At 39.1% G+C, this 15055-nt stretch overlaps 1 protein-coding gene across 1 annotated transcript in view; it reads left to right on the top strand.

Moving 5' to 3' along the window:
* adgrb1a (adhesion G protein-coupled receptor B1a) overlaps nucleotides 1-15055 on the top strand; it is a 134335-nt gene that overhangs the window by 50838 nt on the left and 68442 nt on the right. The window contains exons 11-15 of the mRNA XM_062991273.1: nucleotides 789-897; nucleotides 2282-2425; nucleotides 10581-10656; nucleotides 12644-12746; nucleotides 14227-14270. Of these exons, the coding sequence (XP_062847343.1) occupies nucleotides 789-897; nucleotides 2282-2425; nucleotides 10581-10656; nucleotides 12644-12746; nucleotides 14227-14270 (476 nt within the window). The remainder of the gene's footprint in view (nucleotides 1-788; nucleotides 898-2281; nucleotides 2426-10580; nucleotides 10657-12643; nucleotides 12747-14226; nucleotides 14271-15055) is intronic.

Genomic DNA, 15055 nt, shown 5'->3' with positions numbered 1-15055 from the left:
TGTGAGGAGGTGGATGGCCAAAGCCCTGCAATGGATCTGCACCCAGTCCAGGGTATTCCTGCCCTGCACCCAAAGTTTCCTGAATAAACTGCGCCGTCACAACACTGCCCAGGATGAAGCGATTGATAAAAAAAATTAGTGGCAAATTGTTTTTTAGTAAATTATTTTGCTTTCCAAACCCAGGTGAAAACTATCCACAACTGTCTTACTTGAAGCATCTTGATAGTTTCTGCTGCCAGATTAGTGGTTGGGCATTTTACATATAAGTATGTTATTACACAGAAGAGCATTGTTTGACTAATTGGCTGCTTTTTGTACATTTTATTTTTGTCATGCCTGACCACTCTGTTAATAATAATGGCATAGAACAAAAAAAGGAAGCTAACAGTACACATAATTACACATTCTGAAAACAGTGCCTATTTTAAATTACTGTCTTTATTAACAAATTTACCCATTTGTTTCTAAAATCTGTATTTGCAAATATGGATTTTCTGGATCTAGCTGGTTGACAGTTATTACCAGTTTATAGCAACTCTGTATCTTAAGCATCCTGGAATTAGTATGCAGGATTCAAGGCAAGTTACATGATTAGCTACAGCTTTAGTTAATTAAAATTTGACGTTTGACACAATGTGAGTGCAGACTGAAGGCACATACTCTACAGACTACAGGCTCTGTGCCTTATCTTGTTTGTACATCTATGCTTCTGATTATTGAAGACAGGCATTTGATGGATGGTGTTTTCTATACTCTCTGATCCTTTGTTTGATATGTGCATTCTACAGGTTGGACCTAATATTAAGGAGCTGTTTCAATTGGTGGAGGACTTTGTCGATGTCATCAGCCTTCGGATGAAGGACTTTCAGGACACCTATGAGGTCACCGATAACCTTGGTCTGTTTCTTCTCATTGTTATGTATTCGCTGTACATATTTCTGTCTGTGATGTAATGCATTACTGTGTGAATTCAAAGGAACAAGTACACATACATAATTTAATTTCCCTTCACTGGTGAAATGATATTTTGGTACAGATTTCCGCAATAAGAAAGGTCATAGAAATGTCAATCCCTGCAGTCCCTGTGCTGTAAATGAAAGCTTTTGCTGATATTTGGTTTCCTTTTGGGAAAAGCAGCTTTATGTACATATATCCACTTCCAATAGCTATGGGCATTGAACATGTCTTAAAATCCCTCTGTGATCCACCCACGTCTTCACAGATCCCACATGGGAGATGTGCTTTACTCACACACAAATGGCTGGAACAGGCTGGAAATGAGTTCTTACTAGGCAGCTAGGAAAATCCAAGACTTGATAGCTTAGCGGTTATGGTTCTGGAGTAGTAATCTGAAGTTTACTGGTTTAAGCACTACTTTTACCAAGTTGCCTCTGTTGAGCAAGGCCGCTAACCCTTAATCGCTTGGGTCACAAATCTAAGCGTCCATTAAACGATATGAATGCATTTAAATACTGGTGGGCTAGAGAGGAGTGAGATGGAGGTGTGGGCTGAGAGTGGTTCTGTAATTTTACCTCCACATAATGCAAATCTTCCTACATTGCCTGTGTCCAAATTGCCTCTTAATCCCACACGTTCAAAGTATATGCTGAGGTATTAATAGTAATAGCATCAAATAACTCACTGGCCATGCATCAAATGATGAAATTATGTAGTAATTAATGAATGTACAAAACATTTGAGGATGCTTACATGCTCTTAGAAATGCTGCTCTTCCTTCTGAAACTTCTCAATCTATAAAGAGCTTCATTTTATTTATTTGATTCCAAACACACCACCAATGGTGTAAAATTGATGCTCAATTGTTATTTATAAATCATTTATTTAGAAAGGTCATTCATTGTTTATAATGTATGTAATTAATATGTATAATCGCAGTGCATCTATCAGCCAGCTGGGATTCTACACAGGCATGATTGGCTATGTCTAGAGCAAGGTTGGTAAAGCCATGCAATGGATTAAACACTGCCCAGGGTATTCTTGCCTTGTGTGTTTCCCAGTAAAACCAAATACATGTTGACCCTGACCAGAATACAGCAGTTGATGAAAATGAAATAAGTTCTTTTAGACAACTTCTGTTTTTTGGAATTGTAAAAAAATATATACAAGTTAAATATAAAGCATTGTTTGACAATTTATAAGCATTAAAATAGCAATTTATAAGCATTTATAAGCAAAAAATACCAATGGTGTGGCAAGTATGCTTGTGTACAGAATCCTTTTTTTCTGTTGTCATTTTTAATGGTTCTGTTTTTCTTCACAGTGCTGAGCATTCACAAGCGGCCTGTGACGGGCACAGCTGATATCACTTTTCCAATGAAAGGCTGGAGAGGGATGGTGGATTGGGCCCGCAACTCAGAGGACAAGGTCACTGTCCCAAAGAACATTGTTGCCTCTGGTAATCCAGGTAAAAATCCTTGGAATCGCTTGTACACTCAAAACAAATTCATAGTTCCAGACTCACATTTCTGTATCGGCTCAAAACTGATACTTTTGTGGAGCAGTGGTGGCTACAGGCAGAGACCAGGAAATAAATGTTTAATTTAGACCTGGATTACCTGGATTTATGAATTAATGGTTATTAAATTTGATCTGTTAGGTCTTACAGTTAGGTCATAATAATAGATAAATAGATACTTTATTAATCCCGAAGGAAATTAAGACCTCAGTGGCAAGTTACATAAATCAAAATTCAAAAGTAATAGTACACACTACAGAGATTTACATTATACAAACAAGTATCTGTATAATAACAAAAACACTCACACAACACACTACAAGAACAGGACCTGAGTGCTTACTGCAGTGCTGAGAATCATCCACCACCTAAATAATACCTGCTCTGTGGTGGTCCTGTGGGGGTCCTGACCACTGAAAAACAGGGTGAAAGCAGGCTAATAAAGCATGCAGAGAAACAGATGGACTACAGTCAGTAATTGTAGAACTACAAAGTGCTTCTATATAGTAAGTGGAGCTGATAAAATAGACAGTGAGTGTAAAAACAACAGTGAGTGTAGGTTGTTTTAATGTTATAGCTGATCAGTGTATTTACAAACTGTACAAAAATGATACATGGATCATATCAGCTTATTCACAGTTCTAAAAAAAATGGCAATTAAGTCCGTGCACATCTGATTGGTGGGTGAGTCCACCCCCCCTCCCCCATGATCAAGATTCCACTTAGAAAAAAGTGTCAACTTGTCACTGACAAGAGAAGTTTGTCAGCTCATCATCTAAAACTCAATCCCAGCAAGACAGAGATGTTGCTCATTCCCGGAGATCAGTCTCCAACCCAGGACCTAGTCATTTCTCTTGATGACTCCCAGATCAGACCATCTGATAATGTAAGAAGCCTTGGTGTTGTCCTGGATAACCAGCTGACCTTCTCTCCTTATATAGCCAACATGACAAGATTGTGCCGGTTCCTCCTGTACAACATCAGGAAGATTCGGCCATTTCTCTCCAGGGAAGCTACCCAGATTCTGGTCCAATCACTTGTAATCTCACGGTTGGACTACTGCAACTCCCTCCTGGCAGGAGCTCCCATGTCCACTATTAAACCCTTGCAGCTCATTCAAAATGCAGCTGCCCGTCTGGTTTTTAACAAGCCCAAACACTGCTCGCCTACAAAGCCAAAAATGGACCAGCCCCAAGCTACCTTCGTGGTCTAATCAAACCCCGCTCTGTACCACGCAACCTCCGAGCCATTAGTCTCGCTCGACTTGATCCTCCACCCAGGACTAAAGGAAGACAAGCATCAAGGATCTTCTCTGTTCTAGCACCCAAGTGGTGGAATGAACTTCCTCTGTCTGTCCGAACATCTGAGTCTCTTGCTGTCTTTAAAAAACGATTAAAAACCCACCTTTTTACTAAACACTTAAGCTGACTTGTACTTATTTACTAACATTTTTTTCCATTTCCCCAAAAAAAACCAAAAAAAAAAAAACCACTTTGGTTCTAACAGGTTTCAGCAGATTTGTGTTCTTCGACTGTTGTTTACTAAAACTTGAGAAATGAAATGTTTACTATGGAAGCACTTCTGTAAGTCGCTCTGGATAAGAGCGTCTGCTAAATGCAGAAAATATAAATGTAAATGTAAAGAGAAGTGTGAGGTCACAAGAGAATTAAGAGAGAAGGATTTATTTACAGAAGATGAGTGCACAGAAGACAAGTGATATTTGGATGCATTTTCATGCAGTAAATCAATCGCATTCAAGATGTCAGTACAAGTGACTCAGGTGACCCAAGTGAACCGGATCACATTACTGAATGACTCAGATTAACCTGAATCCATAAAATGAACCGAATTTACCACCACTACACTCAACTCCCCACTGTTGCCCGCACGCTCCCTTAAAAGCATATGAGCGCGGCAAACTTGAATGGAGTGCTCCATTTCGCCCGAATATACCACCATTAACAACACAAAATAAATATTTAGTCTGATCGCTGTGATACTAAGCCTCTGTGTCGTTGCGTCGATGCACAGCGCGAATGCAGGTAAAATCCCCCCTCCTTCTCTGAGAAAGTGAGCTCGCCTGCTCTCTCATAGGATGGAATTTTACCTGTGCTCAGGTTTTCCCGCATTCCCCTTGCGGAACACCGATGACGAGCATGTATACTTTATCTTTATACCAGTTCGCTTCAGTCCGTTCATTACATCCATTATTATACCCGCTCAAACCACTCCCTTCAGATGTGCGCATCATCTGTCGGAAAACAAGTCATTTTCGCTTTAGCAGTGTGTGTGTACAGTATGTTAAGAGGAGAAGGGGATGACGGCTTGATCCGGGTCGTCATTACATTTCCAAACGCAAAAACATGAATCAATTGTACTTTTTAATCACACTGGTTCTTACTTGGCACCCCACATATTGATTTAGCTAACATGTTTGCGTCCTGCAACAGACAATACACAATATATCTACTTTACTTTCCAAATTTGGGTTAAATTACTTCTTCTTCTACTGAGGTCAAACTGGATTTGTCTGGAATTGGATGGATACCACTTCTTACAAGTGGTCAAATTAGACTTAATGTCTGCCATTATACACTTATGATTTTTTCTTGTACATTTGCAGATTTAAAAAGCTTTTTTGCATAAGTATACTCATCAGGTACTTTTCTTCATTAAGGCATAAAAAGTGGAAACTATACATGTGCATGCTGTTTCTTTAAACCACAAACATAAGAAGCATAACTTGCATGACTTCATGTGGTTTGATAGCTCCTTTTCTGTTCTGGCCAAACTTGCTCAGTGATCATCATGTTCCTTCATGAGATTTTCAGCAGTTTTCAGATGCACTTTTTTTTTCAAAAGCCTGAATGTGTCTTTCTTTCTCTAAGTGTCCAATGGTCTGACTAAGGCTTTTATTAATCATAGCTTGGTGATAGTGCTAATTGACTTGTTTTTCCAAATTCTTGTCAATTTGACCATCTCGGGTGGCACGGTGGCTCAGTGGGTAGCACTGTCGCCTCACAGCAAGAAGGTCCTGGGTTTGATCCCCAGGTGGGGCGGTCTGGGTCCTTTCTGTGTGAAGCTTGCGTGTCTGTGCTGGTTTCCTCCGGGAGCTCCGATTTCCTCCCACAGTCTAAAAACATGCAAGTGAGGTGAATTGGAGATACAAATTCGTCCATGACTCTATTTGACGTTGAAACTTGTGAACTGATGAACCTTGTCTGGCGAGTAACTACCATTTCTGTCCTAAATGTAACCAAAGAGTGTAAAACATGACATTAAAATCCTAATAAACAAACAATTTGACCATCTTCACCATGCCCACTGCGATTAATGACTTCACATTACCAGCACATTATGCAGTATTTAATACTCTGCTTGCCATATAAGTATGAGTCCACTTGATTCAATTTTCTGCCCTCCAACATAATCTCCAGGTTTTTTTTTTAGTGTTTGTCATCACTTTTGCTTTTGCTGCATTTATCAGCAACTTGTTCTCCAAGAATGTTAAACAGACATAGAGAGATGAAACATCCTTGTTGAGCTCCTTTTCTTATACTGAATCATGCTGATGTGTGATTGGCTGTCCTGACAGCAGCATGTTGTTGGCTGTACAGATTTCTCAACAGTTGGACCAGATGCAAGGGGAATTCATCTCAAGCATGGTTATCTACAATTGGTCATGCTGTACCATGTCAAATGCTTTAGTGAAATCAATGAAACATAAATGTAGTCCCTGGTTCCTTTTTTTGCTTTCTCCATTATGATCTGGAGGTTTGTGATCTGATCCCATATGTTTTTACTTGCCCTAAATACAAGTAAGCTTGTTCTTCTTTGAGCCTGGTTTGCAAAACAAAAAAATATAAATAAAGTAGATGTTACCTTAATCTATTAATGTCTTATAATATTTCTAAATAACAGAAATATTATGATATGATGTAGTTTTACATAGTTATATTGGATTCTGCAGCACCTCTGAACAAACATTGTGATACCGCCCTTTGGAACCATAGCTCTAAAGTTTACCGAGCCCAGCGTTACAGACCATTAAAGACATTTTCTTCCCTGTGACTATGCTAATAGGGCAGTTGCTGCTTAATCAAGAGTCAACAGGAGCCAATCAGGAGCAATTAGGCCTAATTTCCACTCCCATTGGGAGCTATGTTTCCATGACACTCTAAACAGATTGACACAGGGTCACGCTGAGAGCGATGCTCATAAAAATGTCACTCTGGGATATTTAAGATTTGATTGTTTCAAATCAAAAATCAAAAGAGAATCTGCTATGTGATTCTGTACTTCTGTGTCTGCCCTGCAGCAGTTTTGTTCTGACAGATCATTGGTGCAGTGAGTGGAGGCAGGCAGAAATAAAACTGCCCGTTGGGATAAGAGGGGGAAATATCAGCCTCTTTTAGTTCTCTGATCTTACAAGCACAGAGAGACTCAGCTGTGACCCCAGAGGTGCTTTCTCTTACCCATCACTACATCACCATTTGCATCTCTCTTCCTTATGCATCTTTCTCTCTTATGCCTTCTGATGTCTTGGCTGTACAATTTGCAGTGAGGCTTTACTATTGTGTGTGTGTGTATGTGTGTGTGTGTGTGCATGTATCAGCCCCAAACTTACACCAGTACCTCATTCAGTAGTGAGTAATATGATTTTCTATGCTATATTTGTCCCTTTTTAACAGAAATAGCATTTAACTAACCTAATTCAAGTTTAAATGTGCTAGTAGATGCACCCTAGGTCACACTATTAAGTGTTTGAGAGTTACTGACTTGGGTACAGGTATAGTAATAGTCAGGACTTTATAGATTTTTGCTGTTATTAGGAGTAGTCACCTAAACAGCACATTTGCATACGTTAAATGCAAGTAAAACCTAAATTAAGTCTAAAAATCAACTTATCTGATCCGTTTATTTTAATGTATAAAATATGTCATGTTTGTAAATCAGTTCATTTTCATTTTACCACTTTTTTATCCTGGTCAGGGTCAATAGCATAGACATAGCATATCATGTCTGTGTAGACACCTGGCCGGTCGATAGCACCTGCTGAGATTTTAACCCAGATCTTAGCAGTGTTGGGTTAGTATTATAGGTGGCTGTAACTCCAAGTGCTAATTTGCTAATCATAAATCTTCTATATATTGTGTACACGCAAAGTACATTTTAGAGAACACCCATACATGTTTTATATGGTGGGACAAAAACAATATCAATTAGAGATAAAATAATAAGGTTATTTTATGTTGTAATGTCCAAATCAATAGTGATTGGTAGGGTTTTAGTCCTCAGAATACACAATGACAAGGAAAAAAGCAACTCCTAATTGAAGCTATATTTTTACTATTGAAAAATGCACACTTATTTTGTATGTGTAATGATTCATTACACATATGTTTCAAAAAGAAAATGTTTCAAAAAAACAAACACCAGTGCTCCTCTAACATTTGCCAAAGAAGCACTTATGATATTGATCTAAAAACAGACAAGTAAAAACTGCAACTTTTTAGACAACAGCAGTCTAAGTATACACTATTTACAGTAAGCTTGTTGAACATTTTGAAACCATGGGCAGTACTATAAAGTTGCTTCCCACCTTTGTGATCTATAAGAAGAATTTGTTCCCATTTAGTTAAAAGAGCATCTGTGAGGTCAGACTCTGACTAATCGATGTTGTCATTTATCCCAAAGGTGTTCAGTGGGGTGAGGTCAGAGCTCTGTGCAGGCCACTGGAGTTTCTCCACATCAAATGGATCTTGATTTGTGAATAGGGACACACTTAAGTTGGAACAGGAAACAGTCTAGCCCAAACTGTAGCCAGTTTAAAGCATATATGTTATTTTAAAAAAACTGTTTTTGTACACCTACTGTGGGGCCAAAAGTCTGGGATCACTAGTCAGAATGCTTCTGTTATGCTTTTTTTTCATATTTATTACAATGTTTTTATTACAAATAATATACGTTGTAATTAACAATTTGATAATAAAAAACAATTTAAATACAAGTAAAACAGTTAAAAAGTACATACATTTGTAAAATTGACCATGTAAATGCCTTTGTAAAAATTTTGTCTTGACAAAGTGGATTTTATCTACCTATCAGATGTTAATTACACTTATTAGGGTAAATGCATTCACAACCATTGTTCATCTATTAGAAGGATACCAAATAGTGACATCATGTCAAGATTCAACTTTCCATTTATGTCTTTGCTGATAATATGATTAAGCATTTTCACTTTTGGACTTTGAGCCCCCTCTGTATTAACAATAGGTGGGAATGAAATGATCAAATCCAGTAATTAGAAAGGGGTCTTCACATACTTTAAACCAGAGGTGTATCTGATAAAAAGCAAGTATAGCATTGTACAATCATAATATTTTACCAACAGTTAAACATGGTGGTTTAAATGTTATGAGTTTAAGTGCTTTTGCATAATAGGACTTGGCAGTTATTGGGCAGTGGTAGCTTAGTGGTTAAGGTATTGGACCGGTAATTAGAAGGCTGCTGGTTCAAGTACCCACGGTCAGGTATCCACTGTTGGGCCCCTGAGCAAGGCCCTTATTGCTCAGTTACTTGGATGGTATACAATCAAATAACAGTAATGCAGTAAGGAAAGTGTCCATGAGCTAAAGGTATAAGTAGATTTGGTATCAGGCATCCAATGTTGTGCCCCTGAGCAAGACCCTTATCGCTCAGTTGCTTGGATGGTGTACAGTTAAAAAAGTGCCTGCTAAATACAGGATAGAAATTTGTAAGAGCAAGTGTCCATGAGCTAAAGCTGAGGTATAAGTAGATTTTGCTGCAGAAAAAAAATAAAAAATAAGTTCATAACTGAATGGATGTAAATACATAGAATTAAAGTTGTACAGTGACCTTGTCAAAGTCTCAACAAAGTCTCAACTCAGTGCAGATGTTGTAATTAAACCTAATTAACTGAATGAGCATCGAATAGCCAAAAACTAGCAGTTGGTCTGAGTAAAAGCACAGTTATATGATTTTCTTTGTGATGTGAAAGACTATTTAGAGACACACCAGCGCCAGGGCATCACACAATTAGCCAAACTCATTCCCAGATCAGCCAATCAATCTCTACACATTTTTGGAATAAACCAGGAAAACAACTATGCAGACCAGTGGCGTAAATAGGAGCTTATGGGCCCCAGTGCAAAAAAAATAAATAAATCTGTGCCCCCTCAACAAATTTCACACACACACACACACACACACACACACACACACACACACACACATATATATAGGTCTAGTAACGTTAAGCAGGTTACACAGATTGCTGTGGACTCACTGTATATTTTGATTACATGTATGTTGATATTTCATTGACTAAGTTATTATAATATTTTACTTTACAGAAATATTGTCGTGTTTTTACTTTTGATATCACCGCACTTTACTGCTAGCATTAGCCACTTGCTACTGTGAAGGTCGGCTCACCTAGCCACTGCGAGTGCTGCTTGTCCGGCGGGGATGCTACGGGTCTTTTGCTCCATTCGGTGGTGGAGGTGTGGGAATAAAGACACACGACAAGGCAGAGTTTAACTGTTTAGTCAGGACTTCAATGAGCGTTACAACACTTTAGACTGCCTAGCTCCAGCACCCGAACTACCTATTGGGTTCAATGCTGGGGCCATATGGCGAGTCTCATATATAAAACTAACTGCAGACTGTCCGAACACACTTGTATAAACCTGGTGCTGCATTCTGATTGGCTGAGCTGAATGTCACTCACATATCGCCGCTACAATATTGTAATATAATAATAACGACCTGGCGAGTGCAGCCAATGGGGGGCAGTGTGGTGGCGGGTTGATTTCATGTCCTGGTGCCCCACGGCCATGGGCCCCAGTGCACCTGCCCCCCCCCCCCGGTAGTTACGCCACATATGCAGACACTGAGTTGACGCCAAACTCTAAGAAGACAGTACATGGAGACAAATGATCAAACCCTGTGGGCCACAAAAAACTACCTGCTGCACCACAATGCTGCTCATCTTTTTTGTATTAAAGTGTTCATTTACTGGATATGTAATTTGTTTTCTTAAGCTGTGTACATTTGTGCATGTATATGTGTGTTACAGCTGAAGATGAGTCGTCAGCGTTTGTGACTGGCATCGTGCTCTATCGAAACCTGGGCAGCATACTGTCTCTTCACAGGTGACTATCAATCTATGTCTCTCTCCCCATTCCTCATTTTGCTTTCCTGCTGATCAATGGTCTAAGCTAATTTCTGCTGCCAAATACCAATCTATTGTTGGTGTAAGATTAGTATTACTGTTTTTTTGCTAAAGTATTTGTTAGATAAGCACTGGTTAATGCATGATAGCTATGGTCCTAAATCACTACACTAGATGGCTTTAGTACAAAAATAAATTAGCTCCATGCATAACAGGTGATCAGTACTTGTCATGTTTTAAAAATGTTTATGCTTCATCGTATCGAATCTCAGCTCTGCCATCCGACTGGGCGGCCACATGAACAACGATTGGCTGTTGTTCAGGGTGGGATGAGCCAAACCAGGGTTCCTCATAACTGGTGCAATTACGACCTCTGGTGGCTGATTGATGTCGCATGCACAGAAATGGGGAATAACGCTGATCAGGGTGTAGCTTTCCGTGCACAAAGCTGATCCGCATATGAACTCGCCTCGTGCAGGTGAAAAGAGGCAGTTGGTACAATCAGGGTAATTGGATACGACTAGATTAGGGGAGAAAATTGGGGGGAAAATCTGGGGGAAAAAAATGTTTATCCTTATCACATATCTGCATTTGCTGTTTTTTTTATATCTTTCTGCTAAATGCTGTGGTTTTAGCATAGCATGAGTTTTTAAAACATGTATGGGTCTGTTTGAAAACCTTTTGAGCTACCTTGTTGTCTACTGCCTACATAGGCAGCTGCCTCAGTAGAGAGGATTCTAGTAAGTCATCAACTTACAGGTCGTGTTATTCGGATGCGCTACTTAGACAGTGATTACAGCGATTTCATCAGTTTTTTGCTTATTAAGCTAACACAGTTTGCCTCATGCCAGTCAAACCAATGGAATGAGGTGGCACAATGCACTAGCTTGTTAGCTAACATCTCCCTCAGTTTACGGATAAAAGTTAAATTGTCACTGACAGGCTCAAATTTACAAATAAATGACACTTGTACACGTTTATACAAATTAAATAATAATGTAATTTTTTTAATTACATTTTAAAAGAACTCCATTTGTCGCTTCGCATTCGTCCGCCATATTTGTAATTTTTTTGTGAGAAAGGTTGTGTGGCACTGCTAGGATTTCCTTCACCGCTAAGGAAGCATCGGATGCCCCCTCATTAGTCAGTCAAAATACAGATTAAATTTAAGGTACCTTACTAGGCAGCATTTTAGGGCATCTAAGAATTTGAACAGCCTTCTTCTCAGGGAGTGTGTGTAGGATGACTTAAAATGCTATTTATGTTGGGAGCTTGCTAGGTTTTCAAACAGACCCATTCTGTTTGTTTTGCACAGTCCATTTTAAATCTGCAATAGACCAAAATCTGGCAAAAAGGAAAGAGCTAAGATGAGACACCAGCTAACACTGCTTTTTTTCATTAGGGTATTAGCAGTCTTGCACTGTCTATAAATGCTTCAGCAAATGAAGACTGAAATGTAATACCCAAAAAACAATGTAATTTGTGTGTGATGAAGTAATTTGCTATTATGGGCAAAGGTTCGTCTAAGGTTAATGACTGAGGAGATAGAAATAGAGCTGACATTCTTATTTTGCTTATCTATTATGATTCATTTCATTATTATTATTATTTTTCTTAGCCTTAGCTTTTCTTTCTTCTGCCCTTGAGCATTGATTTTTTTTCAGCTATAATTTTTTTCATCATCTTGAATGTGATAATGTAATGTTCTGAGAGAGAGACAGAAGCTGACAGAAACACTCATGTTGACTGATTATATATTTGGATATATCAGGGAGGGGGGTGTCTTTGCGCATATTCAGACATGTGAATATAGTAAGAGTTGAGAGTTTGTGATGCAAATGTTTTCATATATAAAGCTGCAGCTGTAATCGAATACTGTAATCTGATATAAATATGCAGAGCATTGTTTGAGATGAAGCACAAGGTCGTTTGTCTCATTCATTTACTTTTTTCTTTTGTTCCTACAGAAACAGCACAGTTATAAACTCAAAGGTGATCTCTGTGACGATCAAGCCCACTCCCAGCTCCCTCTCGGCCCCTGTCGAGATCGAGTTCTCGCACCTGTACAATGTAAGTCAAACTAAGCTCTTATCACAACCCAAAACTTTGAGAGATTTGTCAGATTGTACACTAATACATATGGGTGTAAATCTCACAGTGGGGTGTTTAAAGGTATAAAACCCAAGGACAATTTTGCTGTCCTTGATTTATTGTGGCAGTACTATGCAGGCAACCATACTTCCACTATCAGCATCACTCTGTCTGGTAAGCGCTAGTCCTGTTGTGGTCCTCTGTCACCTTTCTTTAAAAAGCTAGGGGGAAGCAGCTGTAAAAGCCCACCAGTGTTAAGATCTGGAGCTCTTGAGTTCAAAACTCAGCTCTGCTATCAGCCGACCGGGTGCTTACACACACACATGATTGGTTGTGTGTCAAAATGAGGTGGGGCAATGGCTGAACAGGGTTTCTTCGTAACTGCTGCAATCGTAGCCTCTGCTGGCAAAATATAGTATTTATTGGGTGCTAGGGTGGCACAGCAATTTGTCAAAATACAGATTAAATTTAAGGTACCTTACTAGGCAGCATTTTAGGGCATCTAGGAATTCGGACAGGCTTCTTCTCAGGGAGCGTGTGTAGGATGACGTAAAATGCTATCTATGTAGAGAGCTCACTAGGTTTTCAAACAGACCCTTTCTGTTTGTTTGCAAAGTCCATTTTATATCTGCAGACACATGATTGGCTGTGGTTCTATAAGATGCGGGACAATGGCTGAACAGGGTTTCTTCGTAAATGCTGCAATTGTGGCAAAAAATTTTATTTATTGGGTGCTAGGGTGGCACAGCAAGTTGTATTCAAGCCCTCGAGCTGTAGTCTCTGCAGTGCTATTGGCCTGGTTGGGTGCTGAACAGACACAAATGTATGTTTCTGAAGAGAGGAAGGTTAAATAGGGTTTTTGCTGCTGCAAAAGCAATTGTTGCTGTCTGGTTGAGGTGCTGGCACAAGTAGGGGGGACATGACTCTGTATGTGACAAAGCTCTCTGTTCAAATCAACTGCTGACTGGTGTAAATAAGCTATCAGTGATTTCACATGTCCTCAGAAAAACGTCAAAGAATGCCAGCTTATGAGCCGCTGGGAAACAAAAGATACTAGCCTCACAGAGTGTGCAGATGTCACTGAAGCATGAAGACCATACAATAGATAGATAGATAGAATGCAAAACCAATGAGCCAGCAAGCTAAAGCCCAATGAGAACTGGTATTTAAAAAGCTCTCCCAGGTGCAGCATGTTACTGCCACTGATGAGATGCAGAGACAGTGTGATTATGCCCCTGCCAGCTATTAGTGGCAGGGTAGATAGTCATAATTCTGTGATTTGAGCCCCCTGCCGATCTCCATGGCACGTGGAATGTTCCAACACTGAAGTAGAATCATTGTTCACTGAGAATACACTTTTGTACTGACATTTACAGAAAAAAACATCTTTAATTTATTGAAAAAATGTAATGCTTAGCAAAGTTGGAATTGTAATACTTTTCTTTCTTTGTTTACACAGGGCACAACCAACCAAACTTGCATTTCTTGGGATGAAACTGACAGGTAAGAGGCTGGCTCTTACTCTCTTTGCCATGCTTGCTGAGAAATAAAAGTAAAAAGAAAAAAAGAAAGAAAACAAACTAGAAAGACTGATTTCCGAAGCTGAACACAAAGGGCAGTGAAGTGTCAGTGGAAAGTTCACTTGGCTCTGCCAATCAGCTGCTAATGATCAGACAGAGAAGAAAGACTGTGATTAATAACACTTCTGACAGACACAGCTAGATGAAATAGGAAATGGTTAAAGAGAGAATAATGAAAAAAAAGAAAAGAGATAGAGATAAACAAAGGGGAACTTAACAAGGTTAAAGAGAGGAAAACGAAGAAATTCAGGCACGTAAAATGTGGCCAGGGGTGCTGTTAGGAATTTTGGATTCCCATGAGGTATTGTGAATGGCATTATATACAATAAAAGCTTCGAGTGGATTTGAAGAGTTGATATTTCTAAATAATGAAATGGAATTTAATAGAACGATTCAAAAACAATATTAATGTTTTCCACATGTCAGAGTGGCTTTCTCTTACAGATATAACAGATTGATAGATAAAAGAATAAATGGGATGGATGGATGGATGGATGGATGGATGGATGGCTAGATAGATGGATAGATAGATAGATAGATAGATAGATAGATAGATAGATAGATAGATAGATAGATAGATAGATAGATAGATAGATAGATAGATAGATAGATAGATAGATAGATAGATAGATAGATAGATAGATAGAGCAGTCATAGCCTAGCGGTTAAGGTCCTGGACCTGTAAACAAAAGGTCACTGGTTCAAGCC

This window comes from Trichomycterus rosablanca, chromosome 3, assembly GCF_030014385.1.
Source record: "Trichomycterus rosablanca isolate fTriRos1 chromosome 3, fTriRos1.hap1, whole genome shotgun sequence".
In the NCBI taxonomy this organism is placed as follows: Eukaryota; Metazoa; Chordata; class Actinopteri; order Siluriformes; family Trichomycteridae; genus Trichomycterus; species Trichomycterus rosablanca.
Note: the sequence above shows the minus strand (reverse complement) of the source record. Positions and strands in the feature narration are given on the sequence as shown.